Source organism: Cornus florida, unplaced genomic scaffold (assembly GCF_030987335.1).
Source record: "Cornus florida cultivar Cherokee Brave unplaced genomic scaffold, ASM3098733v1 CherokeeBrave_3.0.0_Hap2_Chr06, whole genome shotgun sequence".
Classification (NCBI taxonomy): domain Eukaryota; kingdom Viridiplantae; phylum Streptophyta; class Magnoliopsida; order Cornales; family Cornaceae; genus Cornus; species Cornus florida.
In genome coordinates, this window is record NW_026775576.1 from 94693437 (window position 1) to 94710779 (window position 17343).

The 17343-nt window shown below is 34.0% G+C and overlaps 3 protein-coding genes across 4 annotated transcripts; 2 read left to right on the forward strand and 1 right to left on the reverse strand.

Annotated features, from left to right (window-relative positions):
• The first annotated feature begins 447 nt into the window (after positions 1-447).
• On the forward strand, positions 448-1327 carry LOC132313013 (uncharacterized). The gene is made up of 2 exons (XM_059811616.1): positions 448-741; positions 825-1327. Exons 1-2 carry the CDS (start codon positions 463-465, stop codon positions 1089-1091), a joined length of 546 nt encoding a protein of 181 aa, XP_059667599.1. The 5' UTR covers positions 448-462; the 3' UTR covers positions 1092-1327.
• An 820-nt stretch (positions 1328-2147) lies between these two features.
• Positions 2148-6119, reverse strand: LOC132313015 (uncharacterized). Its single transcript, XM_059811617.1, has 3 exons — positions 5923-6119; positions 2555-2633; positions 2148-2445 (listed from the first exon to the last, which is right to left on the reverse strand). The coding sequence occupies exons 1-3, from the start codon at positions 6072-6074 to the stop codon at positions 2377-2379; spliced, it is 300 nt and encodes a 99-aa protein (XP_059667600.1). The 5' UTR covers positions 6075-6119; the 3' UTR covers positions 2148-2376.
• A 3342-nt stretch (positions 6120-9461) lies between these two features.
• Positions 9462-16503, forward strand: LOC132313016 (transcription initiation factor TFIID subunit 8-like). Of its 2 annotated transcripts, XM_059811619.1 has the most exons (3): positions 9462-11229; positions 16203-16298; positions 16395-16503. In XM_059811619.1, the coding sequence occupies exon 1, from the start codon at positions 9967-9969 to the stop codon at positions 11083-11085; it is 1119 nt and encodes a 372-aa protein (XP_059667602.1). In that variant the 5' UTR covers positions 9462-9966; the 3' UTR covers positions 11086-11229; positions 16203-16298; positions 16395-16503. The 2 variants fall into 2 exon arrangements, with proteins under 2 accessions (XP_059667602.1, XP_059667601.1); XM_059811618.1 differs by lacking the exons at positions 16203-16298; positions 16395-16503 and adding an exon at positions 15071-15453.
• The last annotated feature ends 840 nt before the right edge of the window (positions 16504-17343 follow it).

The window sequence follows — 17343 nt, forward strand, 5'->3', positions numbered from 1 at the left end:
TGATTTCTCAGTATATATTCTCAATTATTAAATATTTAAAGTCAATTTTAACTCTAAATATATATATGAATCTATTCTTAAAATAGTAATATTACATTTTTACTAAAAAAAATCTTATACTTTATAAAATAAACTAATTACTTATTAGTTAAAATTTATAATTTGAGAAGGAAAAAAAAACTGTAAAGAAAATATTAAATATTTAATGGTTAATGGTCAATGAGAACAAGAATAAGTAATTTCTTGAACAAAAATTATAACTGTGAAATCTTTGTTTAATTTCAGAAAACACTAATAAACAAAATGAGGTTTAAATTTGGATTTTAATCACTGGTCTCTCTCCCAGCATTATAAAAACGTCAAATCAAATTCCATTCTTGTTTAAAAAATTTAGGTGAACAAAATATTTCCAAAGAATTAAAGATATTATTGATTTTTTTTTTTTTTCTTTTTCGGAAATTCATGTTATTGAAACTTCCAAGTCCAGAAACTTCGGAACCAGTGGGGAGATGTGAGAGAGAGCAACAGCGACAACAACAGAAAATGCTATTACGAAGCCACCTTCCTCTTCTTCTTCCTCTCTCTCATCGTCTTCGTCATCACTCTCTCTCACCTCCCATTCGCCATCGCAATTTTCTCTCTCATCGTCTCCTACCTCCCTTGCTCCGATCTCCTCCACCCCCCTTTTCGATTTCCATGTCCTCCTTAACAACCCCCAACTCAAACCCCAACAACAAAACCGTAAGACCCTCTTCCCCCTTTTGTTCCTTCACACACTCTCTACACTTTCTCTCTCTAACATTTGTTGTTGTTGTGTTGTGCAGGTTAGGGTTGTGGTGAAGGGGAGAGTGCAAGGGGTATTCTATAGGAACTGGACGGTGGACAATGCGGTGGAATTGGGTTTGAGAGGTTGGGTTCGGAATCGGAGAGATGGGTCTGTAGAGGCATTGTTCTCTGGGAGTCATGAGAAGGTCCAGGAGATGGAGCAGCGGTGTCGCCGCGGCCCACCGTCAGCGATGGTCACCGGTCTTGAGGTTTCCCCTTCCGGCGATGATCCTGGCTCTGGATTCGAACGCAGACAAACTGTTTGATAAAATGATTGTTCAACTATCGGAGGCAAAAGTGATATTAGTATATACTTATATGGCATTTTGTCCATCTCTTTGCCTGATATTGGTTAATAATCTGATTCGCTATGTAAATTTTCATCACAAGTACTTGACTATATGTGCTTGATGTTTGCACACGCTCAAGATTTCTTGCATCAAATATTTTTTTTGCTCTGTAATAATCATTTCAAGCCATATACAATCCTTATCCATAATCACTGCTCACCCTGAAAAAATTTCGGTATGTATATCACCCACGCCACACTATAAATTGAGCTTGTAGCGTTGTCGGGTCAAGGGGTTTTTGGTTTCAACTTTAATACGTGTAGGGTAGAAAGGAATTAAGTCTCGATGAAACCAAATAGGTTTGTTGTTCAATTAGATAGACTCTTGCCAACCTGGGAGTTGCAAAAAAATATTACAATATAGGGTGGACTCTGGACCATCCGTAGCGTCACAATGTCAGAGACTTACCAGGAGAATGAACTCATAAAGTTAGTTTTTCTTTCATAGTCGAGCCAAGATATGCAAATGATTTCTTTTAGGAAAACACTGTGGTGAAGACGCCGTCAATGAACACATGCCCTCATCACCGATGGATCATGTGGATCAGCCACTAGATACAACGGTGATGAGAGTGCGAGCCCACTGAAGAGCCCTCATCACAGCACTACTCTTTCTTTTACAGCAAACTATTTGTTAATTCAGCATCAAATACATTATCAATCCTTTAGCCAAATGTTAAGTCATATGCTTCGCGTAATCAAACTGTTAAGTCATATGTTCCCTTTGGGCAATTGTGTGGATCATTTGAGGTCATTATCTGCAAGTAATTTAAGCAGGTTTTTGCATGCACCTTCACAGGGCATTGCATATGCACTTTTTTGGAAAACAAATAAACTAATAGCTGGAGAAGAATTACTTACTGCACAAACCTTCACAAGTGTGCAAATCTATATTGTTCAAAAGGACGTGTGAGGAACTGCTACCTAGCCTTAATACTAACACATACTGCTCCCTCACCATTTGCATCCGGACTTTTTATATCAAAATCAACTTTCAAACAAGGGAGAGCACCAATCAACCATTCATTGTTACATCATTCTACATCACGTGACCGGATCTATCCAAGGAAGTACTAAAAAGGAAGATACTACTTGATAAAAGGTATACAATCCAATAACAAGATAGCAAATGACGGTTTTGAGTTACAACTCACACTGTTTTCGAAGTTCATTGAAACGAACTAAAGTATTGAAAGAGAAGTCTAAGGGAAGTAGACAGGCCAGTTGATATAGTACGAGTCCCTTGTGTTCTTGTCCATGTACTGATTCCACTGCAACAAAGAGATTTATAATGGACAAGATAAGGTTATTTTAAACAAACAAAAAGAACTTATACACAACTTAAGTAGCTATTTTCCCAACCGTTAAAAATGACAGTACCTTAAATTTGTATGGCTGCTTCTTTTCCAGTGCTTTCTTCCAATGGTGCTGCTCAAATAACATTGCTTTGTCATGCCAGCTGCATATTGAAGTAATCCAAAACATGAGAAAGGAAGCAAAATGTGGTGATGCCAAATAAAAAAGGCAAAATTGTGCGAGTCAGAGCACATGCAATATACTTGCCAGAACGAATATACTTGCCTTAAAAACAAATAAGGCTATTGGCTGTCAACTATGCACTATAAAGAAACCTTCATGGCTCCTCTCACAACGAAAAGATGACACCCTTACTTATTCCAAAGCACGGAAAATCTTGGAGGGCATTTTAAAATTTAAAACAGATCCAATTATAAAAATGTATTACTACAATAGATTTTGAAAGACAGGTAAAGCAATATATGGGTGATTCTTACATCATGATTTCCGAAAGAATTTGAAATTATTTGGATTGGTTGGTTAAGGTTTTAAATTAATTATCAAACATCCAGTTTTCTCAGTGGAGCAGCGGAGGTTCTTCTAAAGCTTCCAGGGGCATTTATTGGATAAGAATTCACTTCCCTTTTCTGTTCACAGAAAATAGAATGGATTGAGCAAAATTGTCATTTTTCTGAACAATGTAAGTGAAAAAAAATTGACGTTAATGTCCTTACTGTTACTTGGAGACAAAACAAAAAATCTGAACCTAAGATTTGACTCCACAATGCTAATAACATAAAAAAAATATATATTAAAAATAAATCTAGAAGAGAGTAGCAGCATAACCAGCATTACTCCCTCCACATCCCAATAACAAGAGATCATTTTGAAAAGACAATGTAAAAAAAAAAAAAGCTTGAGCCCTCAAAAGGACATTTATTTTTGGACAGAGTGAGTTATATACAATACTTTAGATATCCCTCTTACAACAAGGAAACATATGCAAGCAAATTGCTGGTTAAGATCAGTGAGATAGTTGATGGATCCACCAAGTGATTAGTGGCTTGAATTTTCTAAGTAAGGATTTGTAAGTAATTGTATAGATTGGTTAAGGTTTTAGTTAATCTATCAAACATCGAGTTTTCATCAGTGGAGCAATGAAGGTTGTTTTGAAGCTTCCACTAAAAAATTATTAGATAAGAACTCACTCCCCTTCTCTATTCACAGAAAAGAGAACAGATGGAGCATAAAAATATCCTTTTTTTCTCCTAAGCAACACAAGTGAGCAAATTTAACATTAATGTCCCATATAAGTTACTTGAACATAAGGAAGAAGTACTGGATTTAAGATCGACTCCCCAGTGTTAAAAAATGTAGGAGAGAGTTGCAGGCTTGCAGCAGGTAAGAAACTACTACAATCCACAAAATATCCCTCTTATGTTTGGGAAGTATTAGTGAGCAATTACTGGTTAAGGTCAGTGAGATAGTTAACAAGACCACCTAGCGGTTGTTTGAGTTGTCTCCACCTTCGAGCAAGTGGGTGTGCATTTCGTCTAAGAGAGATATCCACCAAACTTCCTTACAAGAACATATGGTATCACCAAGTCTAGCATTCATTTCCTAAGCTATGGTAGAGGACCAGAGGTGGCTGACTCTTAGATATACAAGGAAGGGCATCAATTTGATTTAGTGTAAAATGTTTACCGCCATTGTCTAAAGTCTATAGTAACAAACTAGTTTTAGGTTACTGAGTGACCAGATTTACCGTAAATGTAATATGCAGTTACTGACTGAACAGAAGAAAGAACTAATTGCTGGCATACGTAAATATAGAGATAGTAATTTAAGATTCTTAGATAGTTAGTAAGAGAGAGATATTATGCTCCTTGAAAGCAAAAGCAGTCGTTGTTTCTTCCCTTTTGTTCTCGTATTAAAGATGATATGAGATCCAGCCTTATATAGTTGGGAAGAAGCAGTGACAGGGAGATCCTCTTCTTTTGCTAATTGCTCTATTAAAATTACCATCTTTGATAATCAGGTGCACACAAACACAGCCAATAAAATAAAAGAAAAAATGAAAAAACTTTGCTGCTTTACACCTCCGCTAAAGTAATATAAGTCCACAGTATCTACAGGCGATATGCTCTGGAACCTCTCTACTCATTATCTAGCTGAAAGGTGGTATGAGAATATCTAGTCTAATAGAATTGTCTCCATAATAAATAAAAACCTTAACAGCTACCTCGTATTTTCCGCTTGTTACAAGCAACTTAATGTATTTTAATTTATGACATTCTTATAAAATAGTTGGATTTCGCTAAAGCCACTCAAATTCAAAAATTAAGTGCTTCATTACAGCAACCTCATACAAGTTATTATCAACTTACAACACGTTGAACTAGATTAATTATACTTTAACAAGCAACGTGTTTTTCTAAGTTAAATTAGTATTGAATTCATCAACAATATTTTGAAATATACAGGCAGTGGAAGGAAATGTTCAGAAATTGAATGGCTCCATTGAGTATGACATATCATTCAAATAAACAAATACATCATTTAATATGGGGTCACTAAAGACGGTAATAGTCATTGCAACAAGTGATGGTATGCATGTTAGCATTTCATTTTTCTATTATCATCTTCATAGGCAGCCAACACTTTCGTAAATGGCCCCATTCACACTAATAAATCTGCATACAGTTATACACTAAACACAAAAGAACAACTCGATTTCTATGAATAATCTTAATCCCTCTCTAAGATATAAAAAGTTCATAAGTGTTGTGTGGTCCCTGTTACTCAAGCGTGGGTGTTGGGACTGCCAAATGCTTCCAAAGGCGACCCTCTCAAGTTTTCGGGCAGGCTAACATAAACCTAATATACCTAACCTTTGGTATTATTTGCACAAAATGACTGCTCACACATTGCACCCACAGTATTGAGAGCTTGAGCATTTTTCATTGCACCACACAATGGCCCCTTCTGTAAGATATACTATATATATATATAATTTAAAGCCCACTTAAATTATTGAGATATTGTATAATACGATCTAAATTTGAAAGATTTATTAATTTTTATGATTCAGAGATGCTTTTTAAGTTAATTTGACATTTTTAATAAATTTGGAAGATTTTAATGCTCAGAAATATGACCCATGAAAAGATTCAAATAAAACATCACTAGTAACTAATCATAAAACCCCTCATCTAAAGCCGCCTCATTGAACAACCACTCATTTACACGACAAATAAACACCGGCCACTAATATACAATCAGAGAAAACAAAAATAGAAGTTACATATACTTGAAATTGTTTCGGAAAAATAGACCCAAAACAAATTTAGTAAAGTTAATGACGAGAGTATACTAAAACTAATAACATCATACATAAATACAGATTTGTGTGTCAGTGTGCGTCTGTACTCTGTAGTGAGAGAAGAAAGTACTTGAATTGATTGGAAAGTTGCCACATGTAGGGATTGACAAAAGTGAGGGCAGAGAAGGCGAACGATCCTATCCATATGTTCACGAATCGATCCGGGTCTGTGTGGGGAACGCCCGGGTCGCCTCTGTACGCATTCCCGAAGAATTTCTCCATTTCCTCTCTCTCTCTCTCTTCAAAATTTCCCTGATAAGGTATACAGCGTCTTCTAGTTCACACGGTAAGCGCGTCAATCCATGTCCACAGTGGGCTAGGACAGTTAGGCCTATTGCCTATGTATTTCAAGCCCAGGTACCGATATCCTGGCCTATTGGGCTGTTGTCCAGTCAATCAACCAGGCCATATGAGGCCCTATTGGGCTTCCAATCAAGCTTTATTTCGGGTCTAATACGGCCTACTTTTTAGGGAAAACATGTTCACTATTCAACTAATGATATACCATGTGGGGTTAAAGCCCTCAGTAGAAATATTTGATTTTCGTGACTAACATTATGGAAAATATAAAAATAAAAAATTTGTTTTACAGCAACCTTAAAAGAAGAACCGTTATCAAATCTAAATATTGTTTTACTCGTGAAGCGAGCAACGTGGCTTTCATGGCTAGTTAATATTATATTTAAAATAAAATAATAAAAAACAAATAAAAATCAAACCCAAAAGTCAATGAGTAATACTTGTCTCCTTACAATGTAAGAAAGAATCTCTTCATGGCCCTTGTAAAAAGTTAGCCCATAAAATAACACTTATATTGACATTGATAACCATCTCCAAATGGACTACTCCCAGGCTCTTGGTAAAATGGAAATGGGGGAAAAGAAAATAAAGGAAATGGAAGAAAATTAAAAGTTGTATTTGGTATAAAAATTTAGATTGAAAGGGGAGGGAATGAAGGAGTTTGGAAGGAAAGATTAAAATATAAACAGTAACTTTTGTTATCCTCTCAAAAATGAAAGGAAAGCTAATATTTTTAATGAAATTTTGTTAATATCAAATTTGCCCTTATATCTATAAGAGAAAATTTATATAAAAAGGGCATGATTGTAAATTCATTACATTAGTTTCCTTTCCTTTCTTTTCCAAACATGATTACTATCATTTCATTCCCTTTTTTTTATTTTATTAATCAACCAAACACAACAAGTAACTAACACTATCATCTCATTTCCTTTCTTTTCTTTACCATCCTGACTTATGTTATCCTTTCTTTTCTTTTCCACTATATCAAACATGTCCTTAATGCGCAACTGTCGAAACTTGATATCTTAGGTTATCCAATTAAACGTTAAAGTGTCACATTATTATTATTATTATTTTACTTGACAAGGAGGGTTAGAGGTTATACACCCCCCCACCCCCAAAAAATAAAAAATAAAACTTACTTCTTTCTTTATGGAAACTGATTTAATTGAAAACTATAGAACTCCGACTCACATAAAAGTTTAATATAGCTATCTTAAAATTTCAACTCAAATATAGTTATTTTCATAATGTGATTATCTTAAAATCCTTCCAACTCGATCGCGATTATTTTCATAACCTTATTATCCTATCACTTTTTATTTTTATTTTTATTGGAATGTTTTTATAAGAATTGTATAATAAATTAATTTTTACAAAATCTAGAACAAAAATTTCATTTCATTAATTTTTTTTATCATAGTTATTGTTTTGTTAAATTTTCAATTGTTACTTTTTTTTAAGTTATTTTTTTTTAATTTCTTTTCGGTAAGTAAAGAAAGTTATTTTTTGAGAGTTTTTGTTTTGAAAGGCATTTTATATTTTGGTTTTAAATTACCTATTTTTACACTGCCATTTAATGCTTTTCATCCACACTTTAAACATTTTTGTTTTGTCTTGTTCCCACTTGAATTAGTTTGTCATTTTTTTCATGGAGAAAGAGAGTGTAAACAGACAAGTTTCACACACAAAGAAATATTATATCTTTACAATCCCTTATTTCAATGTAAATTTCTGTTAAAATAAATAAATAATCCCTTATTTCATTGCACACATGTATTGATTTGACCTACGGAATCACTTTATTTCTCACTGATGTAGATAATTTTTATGCACGTTGTAACTCAGGTTAATCTCAAAGTTTTTTTTTTCTTCATATCTCTATATAAATTTTGTATGTATATATGTATTTTTGTGTGGGTGTGTGTGTCTATCGGTTTGTTTATTTGTTTGTTTTTTTATTTATTTATTTGGAGTGGACTAGACTAATTAGTTATGATTTTTTTAATCTCTAAAAAAGTTGAATTTCTCAAAATTTTACTTGGTATATTGTTGTATTGATTTTTAATTTCATAAAAATACATAGCATTCTTCCTAGATCTAATAACTGCAATTTTAAATATTAATATTGTAGTATAATTTTGTTTTGAATATCAAATAAGTTTATAAGAAAGTAACAATGTTTATTTATCACTTTTTTTTTTTTTTTTTCCCCTTTTACTTGCCAATATTCTTTTATTTAAGTTAGTCAAATTTGTTTTATTGTTGTTTGTTTTTTGTTGATATATTGTGTAATGATTATTAATTTGTGCAAGTATTACATGAATTTCTTATTTTTTAAAAAAAATTAAAATCTAATTGTTTAATTGAAAGTTTTTTTTTTTTTTTTTGGCATAAATCTTATTTGTATTTGTTCAGAAAGTTTGATAAAAAGTTTTTTTAAATAACTTGTTTTTTTTTTTTTTTATTTAAATAAATTGACAAAAGTTTACATAGATATATTTTTATATGAATATAATGAATAGTAAAATATTTTTGCCTACGTAATGTATTTATTTTTTATTTCAAAAGTTATGGCTAGGTAATATTGCTTATAATTTTAGCCCCCCACCTCAAGATCTTGGTTCAGCCCCTGATTAAATGGTAAATTTCACGGCTTATATTATTGAATTTAAATTGATAAAATTTCAGCATTATGGTGTTAAAATTTATTAGTGGAAAGTAAAAAATAAAAAACAGAGGAAAATTCGTGTTGGTCGAGAGGATTTTGATTCCTCACAATCCTCACACCTTACCGTATACTCCCAAAAGTTGGCGCGTAGTCTTATTTATACTTTTTATTCGTCCTTCTTAATTATTAATTTTGTTTCAAAGTGATATTATTATAACGAGAATGTCTCTTAATATAAATTTTAAAAATTGTTTTATCTTATTTATAAAATTAAAATTAATACAAATAACTCATTCGAAATAGTGGTGTTAATTTAATTTTATTTTTAACAGTTTATATCAAGGGATATTTTCATATCATAACTTCATTTTAGTGGTGTGTATTTTTAATTTTTTTCTTAAAGTTCTATTTTAAAAAAATTTAAAAGGAATAAAATTTCAAAAATGATTTTAAAAAAAATTTATATTAAAGGTATTTTCGTTATAATAATAATACTTTGCAACGAATTGATGATAACTTTTTTCTTAGGGAGGTTTTATGACAAATTTTTTCATCGGGTTTTTCTTGCCATAAATTGAAAGTAGGGTGCTTTATGCAATTTGACAAAAATATTTTATTTGAGGTCTATAAATAAACCATCCCAGCTCGCTTCGACATCTCTTCTCTCTCTCGCCTCGTACTAGATCTCCACTCTTATGTTGTTGCTCGTCTTCGTACTAGATCTCCACTTTTATTTTGTTACTTGTTTTCATTATTAAAATTCATAAACCCTAAATTGTTGACCGAACCACTCTGTGGTAACGCACTCCACAATTCCCGAAACCCATCTTTTTTCACACTCTCTAGGGTTTATCCACCGTTTAATTCTCTCAATTCATTATCTTCTGTTCAATAAAGGCCGTGAGCTTCATTCCAAAGCGCTTCAAATCACCGGTAAGTGTTCCAATTTTTATGCACGCTAACCGTTGATTGTGTTGTCTAAATGCGACAGAATTCTAGGGTTTACATAAACAGTACGATGAGTTATAAGTTGCTAATATGGATTGAGTTTTGTGTATTTTTGTTATGAGTAAGAAGATTTATAAGGTGTACAGTAGGGTTTTTTTTGCACAAAACCCTAAATGATACGTCGGTTTGAATATGAGCGATGGAGGTAAATTGGAGAGTAAGAGAGAGAAAGAGAATGGGAATGAAGCATCGAAGCGTGCCGGTGCTGATGATTTTGGCCGAGCAGTGTCGAAGATTGCTGTGGCACAGATATGCCGGAGCGTTGGCTTCGAAAGTATCAATGAGTCAGCTCTTGAGGCTCTTGCCGACATTGCCATCCGATACCTCCGTGACTTAGGAAAGACAGCAAGTTTTAATGCTAATTTAGCTGGTAGGACTGACTGTAGCGTGTTTGATATTATACAAGGGTTAGAGGATTTGAGTACGTCAATGGGATTTTCGGGTGCATCTGAGGCTACTCATTGTCTCGCGGATTCGGGCACTGTGAGGGAGATCATTGACTATGTGGAATCAGCTGAGGAGATTCCATTTGCTCAGCCTGTGCCCCAATTTCCGGTGATTAGAGATCGGAAGATGACACCAAGTTTTGTGCAAATGGGTGAGACTCCAGCTTTCAAGCACATTCCGGCTTGGCTACCGGCGTTTCCTGATCAGCACACTTACATACACTCGCCCATGTGGAATGAGAGGGCGTCGGATCCTCGTGCAGACAAAATTGAGCTAGCAAGGCAGCGGAGGAAGGCTGAGAGATCCTTGTTGAGTTTGCAGCAGCGAATGGTGCGCAATGGTTCAGCAGTAGCTTCCACTTCAGCAGAGGCGGGTAATGATGTGAATGCATTACAAGTTGCTGAAACTGAAAACCCTTTTCTCGGTACACCTTTGGGTGCTGGAGAGAGAGATGTTTCTCATGTTGCTCTGCCAGCTAGACTTTCTGATGAACCCATTGTGGAAAACCATGTTTCTGTTTTAGAGACGTTTGCTCCTGCTATTGAAGCGGCGAAGGGGGCGCTTTCTGATTGCGGAGATGGTTATAAAAAGGTTCTTCCTGACAAGAGACCTGCTGTTCATTTCAACTTCAAGACTGGTAAGAAAATATTAGGTGAACCTCTAGATTTGAGCCTCCAGAAAAAGGGTTTTGGGAAAACAGGGTCTTTGATTGGGCGGGAAGACGAAAGGGATGACAAGAAACGGAGAGCTGAGTTGATTCTCAGACAATCTATGGAAAATCCACAGGAGCTCACTCAGTTATAAATTAATCTATCGCATGGATTGCTTGATGGAGATTGTTAAAAGTATGTTCCTTGAGCAATCAAAAGTCAAGGGCATACTGTTGTAATGCAGTGTTTGTTATGAGAATCTAGCTAGGAGTCACTTCAGTTTGAACAATTTTTGAAGGTATGTTAAGCTTATTGAACCTCTTTATGGCTTTATTCCGCAGACAATTCTTTTAACCAATTAACTATTTGCAACTTTTTTAAGGATCAATGCATGATATGATTGATATCCTACAATGTTAGTTAAAATAGTAGTCTAAATAAATTATAGAATGCATGGTGAATTGTTTAACTATTTTTTCAAGGAATATAGTTAAGTACCCCAGTTATGAGAAACTACTTCTTACAAACTTTTTTAACGGCGCCACAAACATTAACATAGAAGCAGGCATTTAATTCTGAGCATGAACTACTAAATATCTGGCAATAGCATGTAAATTAGACAGACCTAGATTAAATATGTAAAGTTCATTTCTTCAATAATCAGTATCTTACTTATCAAAAAAGCTAATAGTAAATAATATTTGCATAGATTTATTCATTATTTAATTATTAATTATTAAATACTCTTAAAAAGTTTTATTTTTTATTTTTTTATAAAAAAAATTCCTACACAATTGGTTTCTAACATAATAAAAACTTTTCAGAAAATGTAGATAATCATGCCCTACTAACTCAACTCTAAGGCTGAAAGAATAAAAATTACTATTGTTCTTTAAATTAAATGTAGGTGGGATAGGCAATTCACTATAGGGACTAATGTGAAGATGCTGTTGAAGTTTGAGAGCAGTTATTTTGTAGTAAATAGTGTCAATTGTTGTAATGTCTGTAGTCTTCTCCAGGGACGGAGGGAGTATAGGCCCGGGGGGCACATTACCCCCCCCTCCTCTTGAATTTTCTCCCTCCCTTATTTTCTATATAAAATTTTCCTATGATATGTATATATTTTTTGGAAAGGTGTAAAATCCCCCCACCCCCACCCCCACCCACGTACTATATATGTTTCCCAAAATTGTCAATCTCTTTATGTATCCACCCATCCCTCTCTATATAAATACCTCATAAACACTTATTTATATGCATATACTATAATGTACAATGTGACTTTTCAACCCCCACCCCCCAACAACACACACACAAAATTTTCTGGCTCCGTCCCTGATCTTCTCCTCCCAGTGTGGGCCAAATGATACTGGGTAACATGAAAATTATCAGTTACTAGACTACTTAAGTTATCAGATATTAATTATTAGAGCATTGACTGAAGATTGAACAATTGATGAGCTCCAAAATTCTCATAAAATACGATAACATATTATAATTGATTGTGACCAATCCACACCAAAGCCTGTAGTACCAAAGATTGACCACCAAATTTAGTTTACTCTGCAAGACCTAAAGTAAATTCTAGTTGACCTTAGTCAATTACATTAAGGGCGCTATGATCAAGGAATGAGCAAACACATCATAAAGTATGAATTCAATTTTTACTTGGGGCTTGGTTGGAAAATCTATTTTATGTTTTTATTTGCCTTTCCCATTTTCATTCAATTATTGGGTTCTCGATAGCTATGTTACTTGGACTTTGGTACGTGTGTCTGTTATGGGTATGTATTCACACGTTGAATGTGTCGAATTCCCAAATAAAGGAAACATGGACAGTGCTAAATATTCATATTATTTAATTATTTTTTTTTCTAGAGTAAATTAACGTTTTTGTCTTTATGTAACATAGTGTCTAATAGGTGAGTATGTCACTCGGTTTGAAGCAACAAATTTGAATTATTGGATGTGATTTAGGTGCATGTCCAAGCAAAAGTGTCTTAACACACATCCCATACCCATGTCCAAGTATTGTGTGTCTGTTACAAGTACTTCACGTGCTTTTTAGGAGTCCATGTAACATAGCTTGATACTAGAAGGTCTAAGTATTTATTTTACTGTCATAATATTACTTATTTGACATATGGTGCACAACTATGAGGCAGATGTAGATGAGCGCTAGCTAGGAATACATTATAAACAGAGAGTTCTTTTCACAATCAACAATCCATTTCTCACCAGTCACCTTGCACTTGTCACATGAGCAAATGATCCGTGCTATAGTAGATCAATATGAGAAGTAGAACGTAGCTCACAGTTTTATTGTGAAGCAAGAAGCTGAAAATCTCTATGAACAATTTGATGCACATAATCTTGATCTAAAGGGCATTACCTAGTGTATATCTTTGTCTGGGAGGGGAAGATTGGATACAAACCTGACATTTGATATTATTTTGGACATAGTGATTGCTATTGTACTCAAACGCACATCCTAATGGCTAATGCTTGAGCTCGAGCTTTCATCATTTGTCTATCAAGGACAAACTCTCAAGTATGTCTAAGGTGTCTCTATTGTTGTGCATCAAATGTGGCCTGAATTCTATATGTTTTTAGAAGGCTTTAGACAAGTTTGGTGATAAGGGACTTTGTTTTGTAATAAGAAACATGTTAAAATTGTTCCGGGCTAAATTTGGTCCGTTCATAAATCTAGTTCTATAAGACCACAAGTTACTGAAAATTTTCGGTCCATCCTTCCACAATTTTAGCTCGATCCTTAATTTTCTAGAAAGTTCTTTGAGTCGAACTTTCATTTTGATAAGTTGTTTTTATTTGGTAAGTATGTTTTTGATTTGTTGTGTAGCTATTGGTCACGGCAATTTATTCTCAGAGAAGTTTGATTGATTGATTGATTTTCTAAATCAATCGATAGATTAGGTACTCACCGAAACATATTTTATTCATTCAATTCCATTAAATGGGGTCAACTAAGTTATGCAAAGGTCCAACTACTCTAGCCATAGCCACCTAGACCCTCGTCCTCTTGATCACTTACCTTTATCTAAGGTGCAGGATCTGTTGTTTGAAGTAATTTGCAGTCCATCTTCAATCTTAAATGACAACTCTTCAATATTGAATGACCAAATATGTGACTTAGTACTATGATCTAATTTCAACAATTCTGATTACCGTAATGAATTCTGTTTACGGAATATGCCAAAAGTTGACACTATGTCCTGGTATATGTCTAGGTATTGTGGTATATTTAGAAATTATGAACTTAACTTTTGGCTGGTTAATCAAAATTAGGATACACTTCTGCTTAGACTTTAGTGGATATACATGCCAAACAGAAAGGGATTCAGTTTGTTGTAAGTTTTTTTTTTTTTTTTTTGTCTGTCTAGACTTTAGAAGGTACTTTATTATTTATTGGTTTGTTATGTCTAGTTCAATTTTATTTCTGCTTTTCTTGTTAATTTACTTTCTTTGCTCTCTTCTTTCAATTTGATGATGTTTGTTATCCACTAAAGGAAGAGAATATGGTTACATAATCAATGTTGATCATGTCGTGTAACATTTGATGAAAAGGCAATCACTTCAGTCGTCTTTGACAATTTTCCTTTACCGGTCTTGCTTTTTCTCCAGGATTACCCCAACCTGATGACCAGTATCAGCAATTCTAGGCATAGCATGATCTGTTTTCACCGTTTGATTATATTAATTTTCACCAACATCATGACGATGTTATCATCATCATTATTAATTGAACCACTTAATTTATTTAATTGTTGAGAACCCAGTCTCTCAAACTTACATAAAGTCACTAGCTACGCTACTGATGGAAATTGCATTGGATATCAGTCCATTCTTTCCAACACCCTTGATACTGAAGAATGACATGTATATTCGGTTGTGAAACATAATCTCTCTTTCTCTCTCTCAACACACAAACGCTATTACTAGCCATTAGATTTATTTAATGCTGAACCAATCCTTTTACTGGTCCATAATCTTTATCACTTGATCAAAACATCTGGGCTAGTTAATCAAAATTAGGATACACTTCTAGGTTCTCTCTTTTGTATGCTTTTGGTTAAGTGCCCCCATATTGGCAGTTATATTTGTTAATATTTTCATTGTAGCTTGTCCAATTTGGGTGGTGAGGAAGGCTGCTATGGGGGTTTGCACTTCAAATTTGGACAGCGTTGGATTCTTCTTACCTCCTGCCATCGTCCTGTACTGATTTCAAGAGTTGGCTGGAAAGCCTTTAGGGATATATCTTAAAGTTGAATGTGGAAGTTGTTCTCACACGAAGCCAGTGTGGTGAAATTTTGGAGGCAATTGTAGGAAACACAGAGTTGATATATTTATCTCTAAATTTGCAGAGTCAAGAGCTTCCATTAAAGCAAAAATCCTATCCTTTTTCGAGTCTGTAAGTGATATGTTAAGAAGAGCACCCCGGGGATATACTATTCCAGCATTTTCCTGGATATACCATTTCATGCCAGTTGTGTCTTTTTTTTTTGGAGTAACTGTTTGCCTTTTGATGGGATCTGAAGGAGGTGATAGCCGTGGATCTGGATCAATTCAACCTGATAAAGACCCTTGGTGTGGTTTAGTTTAATCAGAAGCTTCCTGGTCCTATGAGGTTTAATCCCCACTTTGATTCCGGAATGGATGCATCAATCTGCAATATGGTGGCACACATTATTGCAGGGTTTATGATACAAAATTGTTTGAGAGATGCATCTATACTTAATGTAGGCGGTGCAATAGTATTTCTGATGGCTTCACCGTGATTAGAGTTCTGCCTCCAAAATTTAAATATAGGGATCATTATCTAATTGTGAAACTTCATTTAAAGCAGGAAAATTTATGCATTAGAATTGATATGTCAAAGAGGATGTTAGCTGCTGCAGATGAGAGTGTGCAGTTGAAGTCAGCAACTACAATAATGTATTCCTTTGCCTACTTGTTTCTCTCTTTTATCTCTGCGTTACTGTTTAATTTAACTGAACATGGAAGATCTTTTAGTGACAGAAGCTTGTGTAGTAGCGAGAGAAGGAATAACATTAACTACTAGCAATTTTTAACTCATTTTACTATCTATTTCTTGCTGATGATATAAACTTTAGGTGGTTTTTGTTTAGGATCATGTTTATTACGTATTGGTGGTGTCACCTGTTTGGTGGAAAACAGGACACAGCTTTGTAACATTGAAAAGGGCCTGAAGAATATTTTCTTGAACCTCCTATTTGTTGCACTATTGTCTAGATGGAGACTAGGTTTTTTTCTCAAATTCAAAAGACCAGAAGATTCTGTGCACTATGACAAGAATTGCCTCAGAAAAATCCTTTGGCACTATGACAGGTAAATCTGTTAAAAATCTGAGTGAAGCTAGTTCTGGTTTATAGTGATTGGTAGTGAGTGTTAATCTTGCCATGGTTGTTGAATGTGTGCATGCAGATGTTTCAGTAACGCCTTAAACATTCACATGACATTGATCAGATATGGACCATATGGTTGTACCTCATTTTGACATTGAAAAGACTTGTTTTTTTGGTTCAACCATGAAGATGGACAGAGTAAGACTGAGGAATAAATAATTCTCCACGCTTCTAAAATGTCAGTGTTATAGTGGTTGCTTGCTGTTGTGGTTTTTGTTCCTCTTTTTCATTTAAAAATCCTAACATAGACCCTGACCGACAGAGTCTCTTGTGAAAGTGTGCAAAAAGTAGGATTAGTCAAACTGAAAAGAATTAACAAAATGGCCAACGCATCATGTAAAAGAGATGATGGTCAAAGTAGCAAAATCACGGTAAAACTATTACAAACAATTTTAGTTATACTACTTTTACCTAGTATGTTAAGACAATTGGGCTATTTGATTTTTTTTAATTTGTTTTGCATAAATTTGGGATTATTTGCCAAGTATAATTAATGAGATTTGCTGCAAAAATTCTAATAGTTGAAGGTGGTTCTTGCAATTTAACCTAATAACTAAATTAAAGAGTGGTTTGTAGTTTATTTTTTTGGTTCAAAGTCAAAATGAAATTCAAACTCATAAATCTGAACGTCGATCGAAATATTAGTAGCCTTACAATCCATCCATAACTTCTATCCACAATAGGATGGAAGGAAATAAAGAAAATATATTTCTTGCAAGGTGGAAAGTAAAAGAAAGTGAAGAGAAGTGAAACAAAATTATGTAAAATCACTACTTTATGATTTGAATAGCATGTAACTTACTATAAAAGAAATGGCAATCCAATATTGTAAGTTTACAAAATTTTCTCAAGAAATTAAAATTTTCTCAAGAAATTAAAATTTTCTTGGGTTTTTTGGAAGAAAAATTTGTAGAAAAATTAGGTGGTTATGGAAAGTAATTTTTCTAAAAATTTACTTTTTTTTTCTG

Bases quoted from the DNA above. Each gene is read 5' to 3' on its own strand.
- LOC132313015 (XM_059811617.1), bottom strand. From the start codon at position 6,074: ATGGAGAAATTCTTCGGGAATGCGTACAGAGGCGACCCGGGCGTTCCC. The intron at 2,634-5,922 runs GTACTTTCTTCT...TTCAATATGCAG, and splicing joins CAACTTTCCAATCAATTCAA to CTGGCATGACAAAGCAATGT. The intron at 2,446-2,554 runs GTACTGTCATTT...TCTTTGTTGCAG, and splicing joins AGCAGCCATACAAATTTAAG to TGGAATCAGTACATGGACAA.
- LOC132313016 (XM_059811619.1), top strand. From the start codon at position 9,967: ATGAGCGATGGAGGTAAATTGGAGAGTAAGAGAGAGAAAGAGAATGGG.
- LOC132313013 (XM_059811616.1), top strand. From the start codon at position 463: ATGTTATTGAAACTTCCAAGTCCAGAAACTTCGGAACCAGTGGGGAGA. The intron at 742-824 runs GTAAGACCCTCT...TGTGTTGTGCAG, and splicing joins CAAACCCCAACAACAAAACC to GTTAGGGTTGTGGTGAAGGG.